At 42.7% G+C, this 19,242-nt stretch overlaps 1 protein-coding gene across 1 annotated transcript in view; it reads right to left on the minus strand.

The window, feature by feature from the left end:
• Window positions 1-19,242, minus strand: part of ppp5c (protein phosphatase 5, catalytic subunit) — a 95,807-nt gene that overhangs the window by 64,814 nt on the left and 11,751 nt on the right. The window contains exon 2 of the mRNA XM_063060343.1: window positions 10,938-11,179. Coding sequence (XP_062916413.1) covers window positions 10,938-11,179 — 242 coding nt within the window. The remainder of the gene's footprint in view (window positions 1-10,937; window positions 11,180-19,242) is intronic.

A 19,242-nucleotide genomic window follows, 5' to 3' on the forward strand; every position in this document is an offset into this window, starting at 1 on the left:
CAATCTCTTCAGCTACCTTCTTCAGAACCTTCGTGTGTAGGCAATCTCATCCAGGTGACTTATCTACCTTCAGAAATTTTAGCTTCTCATTGGTAATAGCAACTACAGTCACATTTGCCATTTCACACTCTCAAGTTTCTGTTAGTGTCTTCCATAGTGAAGACTGACACAAAATACTAAAATACTCAAGTTCATCCGCAATTTTTGTCCCCCAGTACTAAACTTCCAGCATCATTTTCCAGTAGACCAATATCCATTCTTGCATCTTTTATTCTTTAAATATCTTTAAAAAAACTTTTACTATCATTTTATTTATTTGGCTTACTTTCCTTCATATTTCATCTTTTCGCTCCTTATGGCTTTTTATACTTTATACTTTTTAGCTGCCTTCTGCTGCTTTTTAAAAGCTACCCAACTATTCTAACTTCCCACTAATTTTTGCTACATTATATGCCCCCTCTTTTGCTTTAATGCTTTTCTGGCTTCCCTTCCCAGTCACGGTTGCTTCATCTTCCCTTTAAAATAAGTCTTCATATTTGGTATATATCTATTCTGTGCCTTCCAAGTTGCTCCCAGAAACACCAGCCGCTGCTGTTCTGTCATCGTCCCTGATAGTGACCCCTTCCAGTCAGCTTCGGCCAGCTCCTCTTTCATGGCTCAGTAATTCCTTTTACTTCACTGTAATATGGATACATCAGACTTCATCTTCTCCCTTTCAAAGTGCAGGGTGAATTCCATCATATGATAACTGCCTCGTAAGGATTCCTTTACCTTAAGCTCCCTAATCAAATTAGGTACACACCAACCAAAAAAGAATCATTGTTATCAAAATAAAACAAAGCATTTCCCAGGGTGACTCTGAACCCATTATGGTTTTGTCTAGCTTTAAACCCGCTCTGATTTACTGTGCAAGATGAAAATAGGGTATCAAATCAGAGATAAACAAATTATACTTTGGCACACCTAAGTATGGATGATTTGATATTGTACACTCCATCGGTAAAGCTAAAGCAATTAATTCAAATAGTAGAACTATTTTCTAAAAAACAAACATGAACTTTGGACTAGATAAGTCCAGAACATTAAACACAAGGAAAGGTACAACAGAGCTAGTAGAATATAAGTGAGTTTGGCAGAACACAATATAACTGATGGATACATATGAAATATTTAAATATCTGGGATATCAACAAGCAAAGAAAATAGATCATACTGCGATAAAGGGAAAACTTTTGACAGAATTTACTTCAAGGCTTAAGAATATCCAACAGAGCACAATAGTAAAAATATAACAAAGGCAATAAACACTTCTGATGTACCCATATTAATGTACTCCTTAGGAATAATATCTTGGTCCAAAACCAATCTGGAAAATTTGCAAAGAAAAACAAGAACTGAAATGACAAATTTTAGAAAACACTAGGTACACTCAAACTCACTTAGATTTACATTACCTAGGACAGAAGGAAAAGGAATAACAGAGAAAAAAAATAATTTACACAAATCAGATAAAACTTAAGGGAGGATATACTTTCATCAACAAAAACAGGAATCAGCATGGGACGTAACTATATGCAATTCTGATAAGTACACACCACAAAACCTAAATGATAGAACATAGAGAAAAGAAGAAGAAAAAGTTAACCAATGAAAGAGCATGACCCTCCATGGGAGATATCCCCATGGTCTGAGCAGAGTAGATGTGGACAAGGAAGCATCGAATGCCTGGCTCAGAGCTGGATACCTCTTCCCAGAAACAGAGGGGCTCCTTGCAGCAATACAGGACCAAGAGGTTAAAAAAAACAAAATTACATTCAAAGACCAAGAAATTCAGGATAGTAAATGCAGAAAATACCAAGAGAAACCAGAAAAAAATACAGCACATTTCAGGGTCCTACAGCAGTTTAACTCAATCTGATTACTAACACAGGCACAATCAAGTAGCAAACATCTTTCACCAAAACCTTGCTTTAAAATACAAACTCACAAAATAAACCATACCTTACAATAAATATAAGCCTGATCCAGTTTTAGAGTCATAGTCCTGCAAATTATATTACAACCAATCCATTATTACAGATAGGATAATCCATAATAACCATCTGGATATAATATTACAGGATAAACAAACAAGAACAACTTATTTAATAGATATAGCACATACTGAAATCAAACTGTGAAAAACACCAGAAATATGTTGAATTAAGAGAGGAAATTGAGACTATGGAACATGAACAGGGTATACATTGTCCCAATGGTAAAATCTACAACTAGTATCATCCCAAAGTCACTATACAATAGTATTAAACCAATTACACCAACAGCAATATTTATCCAAATCTCCAGAAGGCCACAAGAATAGTCTGAAAGTTCCTAGCAATTGAAAAATAAGTGCACTTAGCTATGCCTGTACCTCAGGTTTTACCAGCCTGAGCTGAGAAACAAAAATAACTTATTTATAGAGCATTCTTCATACAATGTAGTTCAAAGTGATTTACAATGGGATAACATGCAAACATGAAAATAAAATAAACTATAATTAAAAACAAAAAACTAAAGTGTTACTTAAAAGCAAGCTAAATCAAGGTTTTGAGCTGGTGTTTAAAAGTGTCAGAGTCTGCATTTCTTATTGCTTTAGGTATTAAATTCCAGTTTAGGAGCGTAGTTCAAAAAAGCCGACCCGCCAATTATCTTTGACTGAAGCAAACCAACTTTCTTTCTGCACTACTTATTCATTTAATTTTTTATACATACATTTTAATAGTAATTTTTAATATATATTTTTAAATGTTTTGCTCTGTTCTGATGAACAATCACCCCTCCCCATCAAAGCAAGTCTTTGTCAAATTATTAACTCCCTCTCTCTGAATTTCACAAATTTATAATCTGACCTCACAAGCAGCCATGTTTAAATATTAATGGCAGAACTCCTGGTAGGGAGTGTTTATGGCTAATTGCATACACAAGAGGAAAAAAAAAACTCATCTTGGAAAAAAAAAGTTTTGAAGCTGAAACAAACCTCTGAAAACACACAATTGATTGCAGAAAGTAAAATGATTTTAAGGAAACAGTAGAATTTAGAATACCATGATAGCCTAGAGGTTAGTGCAATACTTCACAGTGAACAGAATTCAATTCCCGTCATCTGTTAGGAGTTCGTATGTTTTTCCCATGACTGCGTGGAATTCCCCCGGGTGCTGCAGTTTCCTCCCACATTCCAAAGATGTCTGGGTTAGGATCAGTAAGTTGTGGGCACGCTGTGTTGGCATTAACAGCATGGCGACACTTGCATGCTACTCCAGCACTTCCTCAGACTGTGTTAGTCGCTGATGAAAATTACGTCCTTCACTGCATGTTTCAATGTGTGTTTGACAAATAAAGCTAATTTTTAAAATTGTAAACACGAGGAATTCTGCAGATGCTGGAAATTCAAGCAACATACATCAAAGTTGCTGGTGAGCGCAGCAGGCCAGGCAGCATCTCTAGGAAGAGGTACAGTTGACGTTTCCGGCCGAGACTCTTCATCAGGACTAACTGAAGAGCTAGCAAGAGATTTGAAAGTGGTGGGGGGGGGGGGTCCAATAATATGTCCAACATATTATTCTCCGTAACTCCCCCTCCCCGCTTTCCGCAGGGATCGCTCCCTACGCAACTCCCTTGTCCATTTGTCCCCCCCCATCCCTCCCCACTGATCTCCCTCCTGGCACTTATCCTTGTAAGCGGAACAAGTGCTACACATGCCCTTACACTTCCTCCCTTACCACCATTCAGGGCCCCAGACAGTCCTTCCAGATGAGGCGACACTTCACCTGTGAGTCGGCTGGGGTGACATACTGCGTCCGGTGCTCCCGATGTGGCCTTCTATATATTGGCGCGACCCGACACAGACTGGGTGATCGCTTTGCTGAACACCTACGCTCTGTCCGCCAGAGAAAGCAGGATCTCCCAGTGGCCACACATTTTAATTCCACATCCCATTCCCATTCTCATTCTGACATGTCTATCCACCGCCTCCTCTACTGTAAAGATGAAGCCACACTCAGGTTGGAGGAACAACACCTTATATTCCGTCTGGGTAGCCTCCAACCTGATGGCATGAACACTGACTTCTCTAACTTCTGCTAATGCCCCACCTCCCACTTGTACCCCATCTGTTATTTATTTATATACACACATTCTTTCTCTCTCTCTCCTTTTTCTCCCTCTGACTATACCCCTTGCCCATCCTCTGGGTTTTCCCCCCTTCCCCCTTTTCCTTCTCCCTGGGCCTCCTGTCCCGTGATCCTCTCATATCCCTTTTGCCAATCACCTGTCCAGATCTTGGCTCCATCCCTCCCCCTCCTGTCTTCTCCTATCATTTTGGATCTCCCCCTACCACTTTCAAATCTCTTACTAGCTCTTCCTTCAGTTAGTCCTGACAAAGGGTCTCGGCCCGAAACGTCGACTGTACCTCTTCCTAGAGATGCTGCCTGGCCTGCTGCGCTCACCAGCAACTATGATGGGTGTTGCTAATCTTTAAAATGACAGAATCCAGATTCCTACTTTTTACAGAGAGTGGTGGAAACTCAATTATTTTGCAGAGTAACTGCACATTATGTAATTACTCTGCAGAACCAACAACCAAAGCTGTTCTAACAGATCCTTGTGTTGCTTGGTGAAGATTCTTAGCTGGAGATTATTGTTGCTGCATTGTCACCAATTTTGAGAGATCACACTCTACAAAATTTCCATACCATGAATAATGTCCGTTTTTAGGAACAGTATAAAATACTTTTGCACATCACTGATAGTGTTATTGAAACAAGCAATTTGCAGTGAAAATGAGCTTACATAGCAACTCTACTAGACTCTAAAATGACTGGTTTCCCCATCCCACAGCAGCCAACACTGCGAAGATGAGCGTCACAACACATCTGGATGAAGCTGTTTCTGAGATTACGTACACATAATCTTAAATATAAGATTGGTTGATTTCTGGTAAAGAAACATAGTAAAGTTAACCGGGCAAAAAACTGTTCTATACCAAATGTAGAGTATTGTGTACAGTTCCTGCACTTACCTACAAGAAAGATAGAGAGAATTTACAAGGCTGTAGCCAAGACTCAAGGACACAAGTTGTAGGGAAAGAAAGAATAGGTTAGGGCTATATACCTTGGAGCATAGGAGACTGAGTGATATTTGATAGAGGTGTACAAAATTATGAGGGTCATAGAGATGGTGACTGCATTTTTCCAGTGAGGTTGGGTGGGACTAAAACTAGAAGTTATAGATTAAAGGTGAAAGGTAAAATGCTTAAGGGGAACATGAGGGAGATCTTCTTCATGAGAGCATGTGAAAAAGCTCTTCTTTAACTCTGTTCTAAATTGTCTACCCCTTATTCTTAAACTGTGGCCTCATGTTTCCTGCCTCTAGCTTGTCCAATCCCCTAATAATCTTATATGTTTTAATCAGATCCCCTCTCATCCTTCTAAATTCCAGAGTATACAACCCAGTCGCTCCAATCTTTCAACATATGACAGTCCCGCCATTCTAGGAATTAACCTCGTGAACCTACGCTGCACTCCCTCAATAGCTAGAATGTCCTTACTCAAATTTGGAGACCAAAACTGTACACAATATTCCAGATGTGGTCTCACAACACCCAAAGGTGTGCATCGTCAGTTCAGCCTACGCAATAATCCAAATCAAAAGTGAGGAGATTTACCAGGATGTTACCTGGATTAGCGAGCATGTCCTATGAAGAGAGGATAAGCGAGCTAGGGCTTTTCTCTTTGAAGCAAAGGAGGACGAGAGGTGACTTGAAAGAGATGTACAAGAGACTTTTCCCAGTGAAAATGGCTATTAAAAGAGCATAGTTTTAAGGTGATTAGTCGAAAGTACTGGGAGGTGGTGGATACAAGGAAGGCCGTTCCACAGATGGTGGTAGAGGCTGATACATTAGACAGACGTATGGGTGATATTTTTGCTGCGCTACCAAAAATATTACCCTTCACTCCAATAACCAACAGTCCAGATTTTTAGCCTGGCATACTGGATCCTGGATTTAAACTTTGGGTTTCTAAGGGTATTTTCCATCTAGGAGACTTGTTTGATGAAGGAACGATGATGTCTTTTAGTCAAATAGTACAGAAATTCAACATACCCAGCAAGGACCTTTTTCGTTTCTTTCAGATAAGAGATTATATATAGAAAAAAACAAACATCCTGACAAAGGGTCTCGGCCCGAAACATCAACTGTACCTCTACCTATACATGCTGCCTGGCCTGCTGCGTTCACCAGCATTTTTTATGTGTTGCTTGAACTTCCAGCATCTGCAGATTTCCTCATGTTTGCATCATTAACTGATTTCTATAGTTCTGACATAGAAAAGAGGGTCCTGTTCTAAAGATGAAGTCTCCATCAGTACTTTTTACAGCATCCTGAGGGAATGTTCTTGTGGAGAGGCTGAGCAATTGGGAGGGAGAGCTGGGAGTAGAAATTACAGCTGAAACATGGGAAGACATCTGTGATAATGCAAAGAAAATTTCAGTTTGTAATAGAACTAAAGCATTGCAACTCAAAATTCTGCATAGAGCTCATCTGACTCCAGATCATCTCTCGAAATTTAAGACAGGGGTTTCTCCAATGTGCTCTAAATATAAAGGAAATACCGGAACTCTCACCCATTGTTTTTGGACTTGTTCCAAACTTCAGGCATACTGGAGTGGTATTTTGGGTGAAATGGAAAAGATTCTGAAGATGGAGCTTGAACTGGACCCAGTGTCTTTTCTCTTAGGCTTACCCAGCACTCGTATTATTAATGCACATCAGAAGAAACTTTTCAATATCCTGACTTTGTGTGCAAGGAAGAATATTTTACTTTGTTGGATATGTGATAAGGCCCCTGGACTTTCCGGCTGGCATAAATTAATCATGGAATACATTCCTTTGGACTTTTTAAACATGTATGGTACACTCAAAAACAAATAGTTTTCATAAAACATGGCAACCTTTTCTACAATATGTAGATGTAGTTGTTTCAAATATTTTTATTGTGAAGCAACATCAGCATAACCACAACCGACAATGTCCTAAAGTACAATGCTTTTTTTTCTTTCTTACAACATAATGAAAATCAAATGAATGTATGTATAGTAAACAAGCAAAAAGCAAAGGAAACCCTACCTCCCCGTCTCCTTTCCCCTTCCAGCCCTACCCTCCCCTCACCTCTCCCATATGTGCTGTTTAGGTCCTACCGCCCGCCCCCTGCCCCCCAAGTTCAGCTGTCGGTCTCTTCTAAATACAACGGTAATGGGTTGCCAGATTTTTTCAAATTCCTTGAGTCTGTCCTTGATAACAAATTTGCCTCCGAGGACTTGCATTTCTCACACATTGGGGACACCTCTGGGAATAGTTTATGAACCCTTACCTTTGAGTAATGTAGTCTATGTAGGATTTTAAATTGCATTAAACAATGCCTGGCATTGATGGAACAGGAGTTAACATACTCCAAAGCCTCATTCCATATAACCTCCTCTATCTCTGTATACAATATGTAGATGTAAACCTGTCTGCTATACTAATAAGGGCTTTTGTATAGGATGTGGTGGTGATGTCTACACTTTAATGGAAGTGTTCTGATAGCTGATATCTGTGAGGGGAAGAAATGTAAATGTACCTGGAAATTGAAAGTTTTGTTATGCTGAGCAAAAAAGGCATATGGATAACAGTAAGATGGAGAGTTATGTAGGATAGATTGATCATGGAGGTGGTTAAAAGATCGGCACAACAGTGGGTCAAGGGACATGTACTGCTCTACGCTCTCAATTACTCAATGTCTTCCTCCCCCTTCCCCTTTCCACAGTCATTGCTCTCTTCACAACTCCCTTGTCCGCTCAACCTCTCCACCGATTCCCCTGTAAAAGAGCAGTGTTGTAGCTGGCCCTACCCCTTCTCACTCACCACCCTTCAGTACCCTTTTCAGTCCTTCTGGGTGATGGAGCACTTTAGATGTCCATCCATCAGCGTCATTTATTGCATCTGGTGCTCCTGGTGCAGCCTGGCCTACATCAGAGAGACCTGACACTGACTGCTAGAAATCACTTGTGCTCGTCTGCTGTAAGAGCAGGATCTTCCCATTCCCACACTGACACTTCTGCCCATGGGCTCCTCCACTGCCAGACTGAGGCCAGGTGCAGGGCAAAGGAACACCTCACCCCATTTGGAAGTCTGCCTGACAGTATGAACATTGATTTCTCTAACTTCCAGTAACTACCCCTTTCTTCCTCCTCCTTTATTCCTGTCATCCCTTCACCCTCTCATTCCTCTCCCTCACCTTCGCAACCTGCCCATCACCTACACCTTTCTCCCTCTGTTCCCAACCTCCTTCCCTTAATTCAGTGATGTGCTGTTGTCTCCCATCAAATTCCTTCTTTTCCAGCCCTTTGTCTTTTCCACCATCACCTCCCAGCTTCCCTCCACTTCACCAATCACTCATGGCCCATGCTATTTCCCTCCACAACGTGGTAGCATAGCAGTTAACACAACGCTATTACAGCATGAGGAGATCCACAGTTTGTGTTCAATTCTGGCACAGTAAAGAGTTGGTACATTCTCCCCATGAACACGAGTTCCTTTCCACAGTCCAAAAACATACACTGCAGAGTAGAGATGGCAAATTGTCCTGTGATTAGGCTAGTGTTAAATAGGTGGGTTTGCAAATTGTTGCCCCAGGAGGGCCTGTTCCTCTGTTCCACTCTGTATCTCTAAATAAAAGAAACCTTTCATTCTGGTTTCTGCCCTCTTTATTCCCATCCCTGATGAAAGGCTGGGCCCACATGTTGACTGTTCCACCTCACTCCATAGATGCAGCCTGCCCCACTGAATTCCTCACCACCTTGTGTGTTTCACAACTAATGGCATGCCTTCAGCTCTGGAATTCCCTTCCCCTTTGCAAATTGTCTCCAACCTTTACAGCACTACTTCCAGTAAGATGGCAGCGCATTTTGGACGCAGCGGCCTCTTGGGGGGCCAACCAAAAGTGTTCCTTTCTTTGTTAAATGTTTTTTGTTTAAAATGATTGCAAGACCATACTGGACTCCACGAACTTCGGGTAAAACAGATCTATCGCATCAGTGAACTGCTTGTTGTTCTTTGCAGCTGGCTGGCAGACTGGACTGGGATCGGAGAAGCTGACCTGGGTGCAGAACACGTTGTTGCCTGCTACTCGACAACATCGGAGTTGGTGCATAAAAGCAGTGTAGAGTGTAACCGTGACCGTCTTGGATGTTTCTCTTGCGATCGCAAGACCCTGTTGGACACTGATAATGTAAGATGTATCAGGACTAGGTCTCAAGCCGCAGGCTTGCCTGCTGCTGCAGTCCAGATAAGGAGATGCCGGAGGCAGTGTCACATGGCATCCATGCTCGGCTAGCAGCTGGCCTCTCTCACTGGTGCTGGCCTCCAGAGTCTGATCAGTGGAATAACAGGCTGGATTGATGGGAACTGCACCATAAATTCTCCCCCTCAATATTTTGAATTTGCTGTGTATGCTTTACACCTTTGGCCCCAGAGGAATGCTGTCTCGTTCAGCCGTATCCAAGTATGGTTGAATGATACGGAAACTTGATTTAATTTGATTACTGAAGCCCAATCCTGTGGGCTAAGCTTTGATCATCTGCCCTACTCTTCTTGCCTAGCTCTGAAGAAACTTGGGATATTTTTCCTATGTTAAGCATACTGCACAAATGCAGTTTGCTGTTGTTTTGTCTGTCTGGTTGTTTTGTTGTGTTCAATAAAATGCAGGAATCTGCATGCAAATGATCCCTATGTTTCAAAAGATAATTTTCAGGGCATTGCAGGGCACCATGGTAGCATAGCAGTTAGGGTGATACAATTACAGCTCAGGGTGTTGGAAGTTTGGAGTTCAATTCCGGCACTGCACGCAAGGAAACACAGAAAACCTACAGCGCAATACAGGCCCTTCGGCCCACAATGCTGTGCCGAACAAGTACTTACTTTAGAAATTACCTAGGGTTACCCAGAGCCCTTCTTTTTTTTTTTTTTTTTTTTAAGCTCCTTGTACCTATCCAGGAGTCTCTTAAAAGCCCCTATCATATCCTTCTCCACCACCACGCACTCACTACTCTGTAAAAAAAAACTTACCCCTCACATCTCCTCTGTACCTACTTCCAAGCACCTAAACTGCCCTCTCGTGGTAGCCATTTCAGCCCTGGGAAAAAGCCTGTCTATCCTCACAATCAATGCCTCTCATCATTTTGTACACCTCTATCAGGTCACCTCTCATACTCCGCCACTCCAAGGAGAAAAGGCCGAGCTCATTCAACCTATTCTCATAAAGTATGCTCCCCAATCCTGGCAACATCCTTGTTAATCTCCTCTGCACCCTTTCCATGGTTTCCACATCCTTCCTGTAGTGAGGTGACCAGAATTGAGCATGGCACTCCAAGTGGGGTCTGACCAGGGTCCTATATAGCAGCAACATCACCTCTCGGCTCTTAAACTCAATCCCATGATTGATGAAGGCCAATGCACCATATGCCTTCTTAACCACAAAGTCAACCTGCGCAGCAGCTTTGCGTGTCCTATGGACTCTGACCCCTAGATCCCTTTGATCCTCCACACTGCCAAGAGTCTTACCATTAATACTATATTCTGCCGTATTTGACCTACCAAAATGAACCACCTCACACTTATCTGGGTTGAAGGAGTTTGTGTGTTCCCCCGGGACAGCGTGGGTTTCTTCAGTGCACTTTGGTTCCCTCTCACAGACCAAAGACGTGCTGATTAGTAGTTAATTTGCCATTTAAAATTTTCCTGTGATTAGGCTAGGGTTAAATAGGTGGGTTGCTAGGTAACACGGTTTCCTGGGTTGGAAGGACCTGTTCTGTATTGTATCGCTAAGCAGACAGACATAACTAAATAAACTTCCACTCACCGTTTCATAATCTTTCAGTGCAGCCTTAAATTTGCCCAGTGCCATGTTGGCTGTTGCTCGCCTATAATACCCTTTAATGTATTTCTTATCCAGCTCCACCGCTTTGGTGGCATCTGACAAGGCATAGCCATAACATTCAGTCCGTAAGTATGCCAAACTACGATTCCCATAATAAATGGCATTCTCAGAGTTCAACTCGATGGCCTGGGTGTAATACTTAATGGCATTGTCGTAATCTTTATCTAGAGAAAAAAAGAAAGATAGATCATTAGAAACTGGCAATAAACAATAACTGGAATACTCAGCTACAACACACAATACATACGAATACAAGAAAATAGCAGGAGGTGACTGCCTGGCCCTCAGAATGATTATATATAACCTCAACTATTTGTCTACACCAGACCCCATAGCCCTCAATGCCTGGATCTTTCCACAAGAAACAGGAGTGCAATTAGGCTATTCGGTCCATTGAATCCACTCCACCATTCCGTCATGGCTGATTTACTGTCCCCTCTCAACTCCATTCTCCCTACCTTCTCACCACCCTTACTAATCAAGATTCTATCAACCTCAGCTTTAAATACCAATGACTTAAGCTCCACAATCACCTCTGGCAATAAATTCCTCCTCATCTCTGTTCTAAAGGGACATTTTTATATTCTGAGACTGTGCCCCTGGTACTAGACTCCCCCACTATAGGAAACACTTTCTCCACATCCACTACTAGGCCTTTCAATATCTGATATGTTTCAATGCGATCCCCGATTCTTCTAAACTCCAAAGCCAAACACTCCCCATACGTCAATGGTGCCGTTTAATGTCAGAGGATGTATATAGTATACAAACTGAAATTCATACTCTTTACAGATCCCAGGATCAATCTTCTGGCCCCCTCCAATTCCAGCACATCCTTTCTTAGAAAAAGGGCAGTCTGACCAAAGCCTGAAAGCCTTATCATTACATACTTGCTTTGTATTCTAATCCTCTTAAGATAAAGGTTAACTTTGCATTTGCCTTCTTTACCACTGATTCAGCCTCCAAATAATTCAAATTTTAGGGAACTCTGCACAAGGTTTTCCAAGTCCATTTAGATCTCTGTTTTCTGAAGTTTCTACCTGTTTAGAAAATAATCTATGCTTTTATACCTTCTACCAAAGTTCATGACTATATAAAAACTTCCAAATATTTATTTTCCTCCACTCTAAATAATTCTGCCTGCAAACTCATTGGGGTAGAGAATTCCAGAGATTCATCACTATCCAAGAAGAAATTTCCTTATCCCTCGATTTTAAATAATTGATCCCTTATCATGTAATCATCTCCCCTCATTTGATATTCTCCCCACTAGAAGTATCATGAAGAGACTGGCATGTATCCAGTCATGTACTCTTAGGGTTTTGTATGATTACTCCTCATTCTTCCAAACTCCAAAAACATGATCCAACTTGTTTAGCCACTCTAGACACGCAAATCTGCACATTTTAGAAATTAGCCAAGTGAATCTCTTTTGGATTACCTCCAATGCAACTCTATCCTTTAAGAAAGGGCACCGAAACTGTGCACAATACTCCAGGTGTGGCGTCACCTGTATAAACCCACTTCTAATCTCCAGCTTCTTTTCAACAAAGGCGAATATATCATCTTCACTTCTAACTCATTGTTGCATAGAAAACATAAAAAACATAGAAAATAGGTGCAGGAGTAGGCCATTCGGCCCTTCGAGCCTGCACCGCCGTTTATTATGATCATGGCTGATCATCCAACTCAGAACCCTGCACCAGCCTTCCCTCCATACCCTCTGATCCCCCTAGCCACAAGGGCCATACCCAACTCCCTCTTAAATATAGCCAATGAACTGGCCTCAACTGTTTCCTGTGGCAGAGAATTCCACAGATTCACCACTCTCTGTGTGAAGAAGTTTTTCCTAATCTCGGTCCTAAAAGGCTTCCCCTCTATCCTCAAACTGTGACCCCTCATTCTGGACTTCCCCAACTTCGGGAACAATCTTCCTGCATCTAGCCTGTCCAATCCCTTTAGGATTTTATACGTTTCAATCAGATCCCCCCTCAATCTTCCAAATTCCAACGAGTACAAGCCTAGTTCATCTAGTCTTTCTTCATATGAAAGTCCTGCCATCCCAGGAATCAATCTGGTGAACCTTCTTTGTACTCCCTCTATGGCAAGGATGTCTTTCCTCAGATTAGGGGACCAAAACTGCACACAATACTCCAGCTGTGGTCTCACAAAGGCCTTGTACAACTGCAGTAGTACCTCCCTGCTCCTGTACTCGAATCCTCTTGCTATAAATGCCAGCATACCATTCGCCATTTTCACCGCCTGCTGTACCTGCATGCCCACTTTCAATGACTGGTGTATAATGACACCCAGGTCTCGTTGCACCTCCCCTTTTCCTAATTGGCCACCATTCAGATAATAATCTGTTTTCCTATTTTTGCCACCAAAGTGGATAACTTCACATTTATCTACATTAAATTGCATCTGCCATGAATTTGCCCACTCACCCAACCTATCCAAGTCACCCTGCATCCTCTTAGTATCCTCCTCACAGCTAACACTGCCGCCCAGCTTCGTGTCATCTGCAACTGCCATTATTTTATGATTCATACAAGATTCCTTTACACTTTAATCACTTGTAATTCTTTTCCATATAGATAGCAATCTGCCTTTTGATTCCTCTTACCAAACTGCATGACACATCCCACATCAAACTCCACTTTCACCCATTTCATCTAGATCTGCTATAAAGTCACTCTATGCTCACTATAATTTGCCCTTTAAGCCAGTTTTGTGTCATCAACTTGAACACCTTGCATTTCGTCACCTCTCAAGGTCACAAGAACAGAACTGATCTGATCCCTGGGATACTCCATGACTTCAATCCTTCCAGCCTGGAGAAGACCATTTATTCCAATTTAAGGCTTCTGGTTTTCAATTGGTAACACTTCTCAATTCAAGCTGACACTTCTTCCAAATTTGTGAACAATATGTTTTAGTAAGTGCATAACATGGTACTTTAATTAAATTTCTACAGATGAACTGTGACAGCATTCTGACTGGTTGCATCACCATCTGGCGGTAGTATGATCACACAAGTCAAGTATGTCTCCTATTGGTGGGTCTTCAGGTGGTGACAGGACACACAGAGATGGAGATCACCTGGGTGTGGCTTTGCTTAACGTGGGGAAGCTGATGCACAGGCAGCCCTCTCATTGCTCTTGACAGATCAGTGCCAGGGACCAGTGGCATGGAGTGCATGATGACTGGGGACTCTTCACTGCCACAGTCTTCCTTCACCTTCACTGCCACTGTGATGTGTCTACCAGCTCCACTGTTGAAGTCTGTCTGGAACCTCCCCTTTGACCTCTGCCATGGGTGACCCTACTAGCCAAGTGCCAGATGGCTAAACTCCTGACAGCACCACTCATGGGGTCTCAGCAACTCACAAGCCTCTCCACCATGACATGGTGATGATCTAATACATGGGACTGGAAAAATCTGCAGAGGATTGTACACTCAGCCAGCTCCATCATGGGACCAGCCTCCCCACCAGAGAAGATGTCTTCAAAAAGAGATGTCACAAGAAGACAGCATCCATCGTTAACTACCTCGCCACCCAAGTCATGCCATCTTCTCATTACTGCCAGCAGGGAGGTGATAAGGGAGTCTGCTGTGTCCATACATCTATTGATGCTTCTGGACACATCTTCAGTGATGTTCCTGGAATCATCGGGTGTTTCGGGTCTTTCAACATCATACAACCTCCTCCAGGTGACCCAGCCGGGGCTGATCAGACCCCAGCTTGTGTCCAGATGGCCAGCTACTTATGACTCCATGGCTCCCCTCTTTTGAGCCACAGCCATCTTGAGGCCCTCTCTGCCGCATCGGTGGTACTGCGGATGGCTCTCCTCTTCCTCTCCCTCAATGCCCAAAATGCTGAAGGCTCTAACTAAAGAACAGGCTACGAATCCCCTACAACCAACCTCCACTGGGAGACACCTCGCTCTCCATCCAGCCTGCTGACAGTTGCTGACCAGTCCTGCGTACTTGGAGAGCTTCCTGAAGACACATACTCCACATTTTAGGAACAGCCTCTTCTCCTCCGCCATTAGATTTATGAATTGTCCATTAACACCACCTTACTACTTAGTGCTCTTTTTGTACTACTTTTTAAAATATACAATATGTTTCTGATACATTTACTGCAACTGTAAAGGAACTGACTGCCATCATTAAGGAGGTGGCACAGGAGCCTTGAAGGCCCACACTAAACGTTTTAGGAACAGCATCTTCCCCTCTGCCATCAGATTTCTCAGTGGATATTGAACCCAGGAACACTAGCTCATTACTTTTTTCTCTTTTTGCCATATATTTTTTCTCCATTTCACAGTCAACACATCTTACACAACTTGAAAGGTTCAACAAAATAGTGAATGGTGTAATCCCAATCTTCAGTGTGATATCCTGTGCCCAGTATTCAATTACTTCTCATCTTTTCATGAAGGCTCTTACTCTTAACTTACACTTCGAACATTCCCAGTTGTCCATACACCCGCTCGAGCTCGGTCTCCTCTGCCACAAGTACCCAAACTCAAACCCACTCCCAAGTGGTGTCTGTGTGCTCAATTTGTTGGCCACAAACAGAAGGATCTCTGTGGATACTGGAAATCCACAGTAACATAATTTCACAGCATGCCTCAATGCACTTGTACTGTTCAATGCTGCAACCCACCCGTTTAATCCAAGTCTTAATTACATGACAATTTACAATGATCAATTAACATACGAATCTATACGCCTTTGGAATGTGGAAGGAAACCAGGGCACCCAGAGGAAACCCACACTCTTAAAGGAAGAATGTACGAACTCCTTACACGTGGCATCGAAATCAAACTCTAAACTCTGACCCCTGAGCTGCAATAGCATTGCACTAACTTCTACAATGGCACCTTTAATAGCCTGTGTCAGTGTTGTCAATTCTTTGTAATGGCTGCACTCAAAATAACCTTATTTTGGGATCCCTCTTGTCAAAAACTTTGTCACTTTTACCTTGTTATTAACCTCCCTACAACCCAGCAGTGACTGATGGAAGGCCATTCCCTCACTCACCTACAGCCCAGCAATCACTGATGGAAGGCCATTTGTTACTGACGCCCCACCCCCCCAACAGCCCAGCAATAAAGGCCATTCCCTCACTTCCCTACAGCCCAGCAATCACAGATGGAAGATTAAAGCCTGTGGCTCAATCTTCAATAAAATAACTCTGTCATTAAGAACCACTGAGTAATCTTGTTATGCCAGTTTTTCCTTTCCTGCTAAATGGTTGACTTTATCAAATGAAGAGAATTGTAGGGATAATAGTAAAACTGGAATTAGAATCAATCAGAGAGAAGGGTGAAGAGGCTGTTTCTTGGCTCTGATGTAACAGGGCTTCTTTGATAACAGAAGCAGAGGTCCCAATCCTAGATCTCTCAGAAAAATGGATTTCCAAATTCCCCATCACACTCATCAGGAGAGAATTCTATTGCTGAGGGAGTGGCAAGAACATGAAAGTTATCAGGTTTCAGAAATGACCCATTTTAAATTGCCACATTAGTAGTTTAAAGGTGTGTCTCTGTTTATGACAGTCACTTAGCACACAAAAAAAGCTGTATGTCCCATTGTTACCGAGCTGACATTCAACCATACAAATGTTTTAAAAATCTCACAACTACTAACGCATTTGGGTAAGTACACTCAGTGATGGAACTAGTTTAGTGTGCATTGGTTGGAATGGATGAGATGGGCCATAAGGCCTGTTTCTGTCCTGGATTAACCTACGGGTCCATTCTCACCAATTACCCACAGACTTTATCATACAACTGCACACTAACTCCTGCTTTGGTGCTGGATTAACCAGCGAGTCCATTCTCACCAATTACCCACAGATTTTACCATTCCACGCACACCGACTCCTGTTTCTGTCCTGGATTAACCTACAGGTCCATTCTCATCAATTACCCACAGACTTTACCATTCAACTGCACACCGACTCCTGTTTGGGTCATGGGAGGAAACTGGAACACCAGGGGAAATCCGACACAGTCACAGGGAGAACATGCAAACTCCACACCGAAAGCACTCGAATTCAAGACTGAACTGAGTTCTCTGGTGCTGTGAGACCATTATCACTCTGTCACCATTGCCACGATTACCACAGTGGCTATAAGATCTGATTGCAATAATGGTGGCAACAAAGCTATTATGACAGCCATGAAAAGCCACTAGATTCACCATTTCACTTTAGGGGAGATCTGCACCCTGCACCCAGCACCCAGCACCCAGGTGGCATTCAGTGAGATTATGGAACAACACTGCAGTCAACGGGAAGCAGTCGTGGCTGTTCGTGGGCAAGGACTGAAGGGAAGAGTTCCTGGGGATGGTCTACACCCAACCATCAGCAACTATTTCATTTTAGTTATTGGGTTCTTGATTAGTAAAGGTGCCAAAGGTTATGGGGAGAAGGCAGGAGAATGGGGTTGAGAGGGATAATAAATCAGGCATGATGTAATGCGGAGCTGGTTTGATGGGTCAAATTCTGCTTTTATGGTTCACAGTCTTTTTATTCATTCCTTGTTGCCATCCACAATGAATGCTCACTGATGACTGCCCGTTCACAACTTCTCAGGAAGTACAGTCCAGCAAGTATTGAGCTGATTCACTTCAGATAAATGCCAGGTAAAGTCTCTTAGTGAGGATGGTCACTGGACAGTAACATTGCCAAACTCTCCACTGTATGGGCAGCACAGTAAAGTAACAGTCAGCACATCTCAATTTGGCGCCAGTGATCACCGATTGGGGTTCAATTCCCACCACTGCCTGTAAGGAGTTTGTTCATTCTTCCCATGACCAGGTGGGTTTCCTCAGGGTGCTCTGGTTTCTTCCCACATTCCAAAGACATACAGTTCGGGTTAGTGAGTTGTGGGGATGCTTCACTAGCTCTGGTAGCCCCTAGCACAACACTCACTGATGTGACGCCAATGACACGTTTCAAAGTACATGTAACAAATAGAGCTAGGTTTTATGAGCAGACAGAGGCTGCAGTTGCAACGAAGAATAAACTCTACAAGTCAGGAGAAAGCAGCTCGCTACAAACAACCCATTCTCCACTCTAAACATGCCTTCACTCCACCACCACAGTATATCCTGTAGTGAAGGTACAATCTACACTTCCCAAACCGCTGATTTCTATCACCAAAATAGACAAGGGCAGGAAGAGTGGAGGAACATCACCACCTGCAGGTTCCTCTCCAAATAACAAACCATCCTGACTTGGGAAAAAATGGAAACCTGCCAAATCTACAGTTCTGTGCAAAAGTCTCAGAAACAGGAACATAGCGAGGATGCCCTCTGACTTTTGCACCATACTGCTACCACAAAAAAATACAAACTTTGTGACACATGAATGATGATAAACCTGATTCTGATGTGGGTGTCCATTGTGGGCAGAGAATGGGAAGGAAATCTTGGTTGATAAAAGGGGACGGGCGCAGGGAGGAAGCAGGAACCACCAGAGACATTCTGTAAAGATCAATAAACCAATTGTTTGGAATCAAGTGACCTTGTCTGGTGTCTCAGGGTTGGGTGTGTCTACACCTGTGCCAACACCCTCCCCCCACCACCCTTGGCACTCTTTCTCTGTTGCCTATCCCACACCCCTCCCTTGGTGCTCCACCCTCACCATTTCCAACATCCTTTGCTCCCACCAGATTTACAAACTCACTCTGCTCTACGTTGACACATACACTACTTTGAAAACGTCTGAGGTGCCCAAGCTAAAAACATGTGCCCAAGACTTTTCCAAAGTACTGTATTTCTGCAGCCTTCTCCAAAGTACTGTGGGAGTGCAGCAGCTCAAAAAGGTGACTCACTACCATCTTGCCATGGCAAATCCCAGATTCAAATCGCTCTTCATAAAAACTACTTAGACTGTAAGACATAGCAGCAGAATTTGGCCCATAAGTCATCTCAGCCATTCCTTCATGGGTGATTGGGGTTGAGGGAAAATCATTCTCCTGCTTTCTCTCTCTTTGCACTTGAATAGCTCGTTCTGATAGTATCCTTAACATCAATATCGCATTTCTTGTATCTTTGTCTTTCACAAAACCACACTGTTCTTTACCTATTTCAGCTTGTATCTTACTTTTAAGAATTTTGATGAAAAGAGCTAGAAGTATCTTTAATGAGTCAATTCACTAACTCATGGTCTGATGTAATTCACATTCTATTGCTCCAGGTGTCTTAG

The sequence above is a fragment of the Mobula hypostoma genome, chromosome 10 (genome assembly GCF_963921235.1).
Source record: "Mobula hypostoma chromosome 10, sMobHyp1.1, whole genome shotgun sequence".
Classification (NCBI taxonomy): Eukaryota; Metazoa; Chordata; class Chondrichthyes; order Myliobatiformes; family Myliobatidae; genus Mobula; species Mobula hypostoma.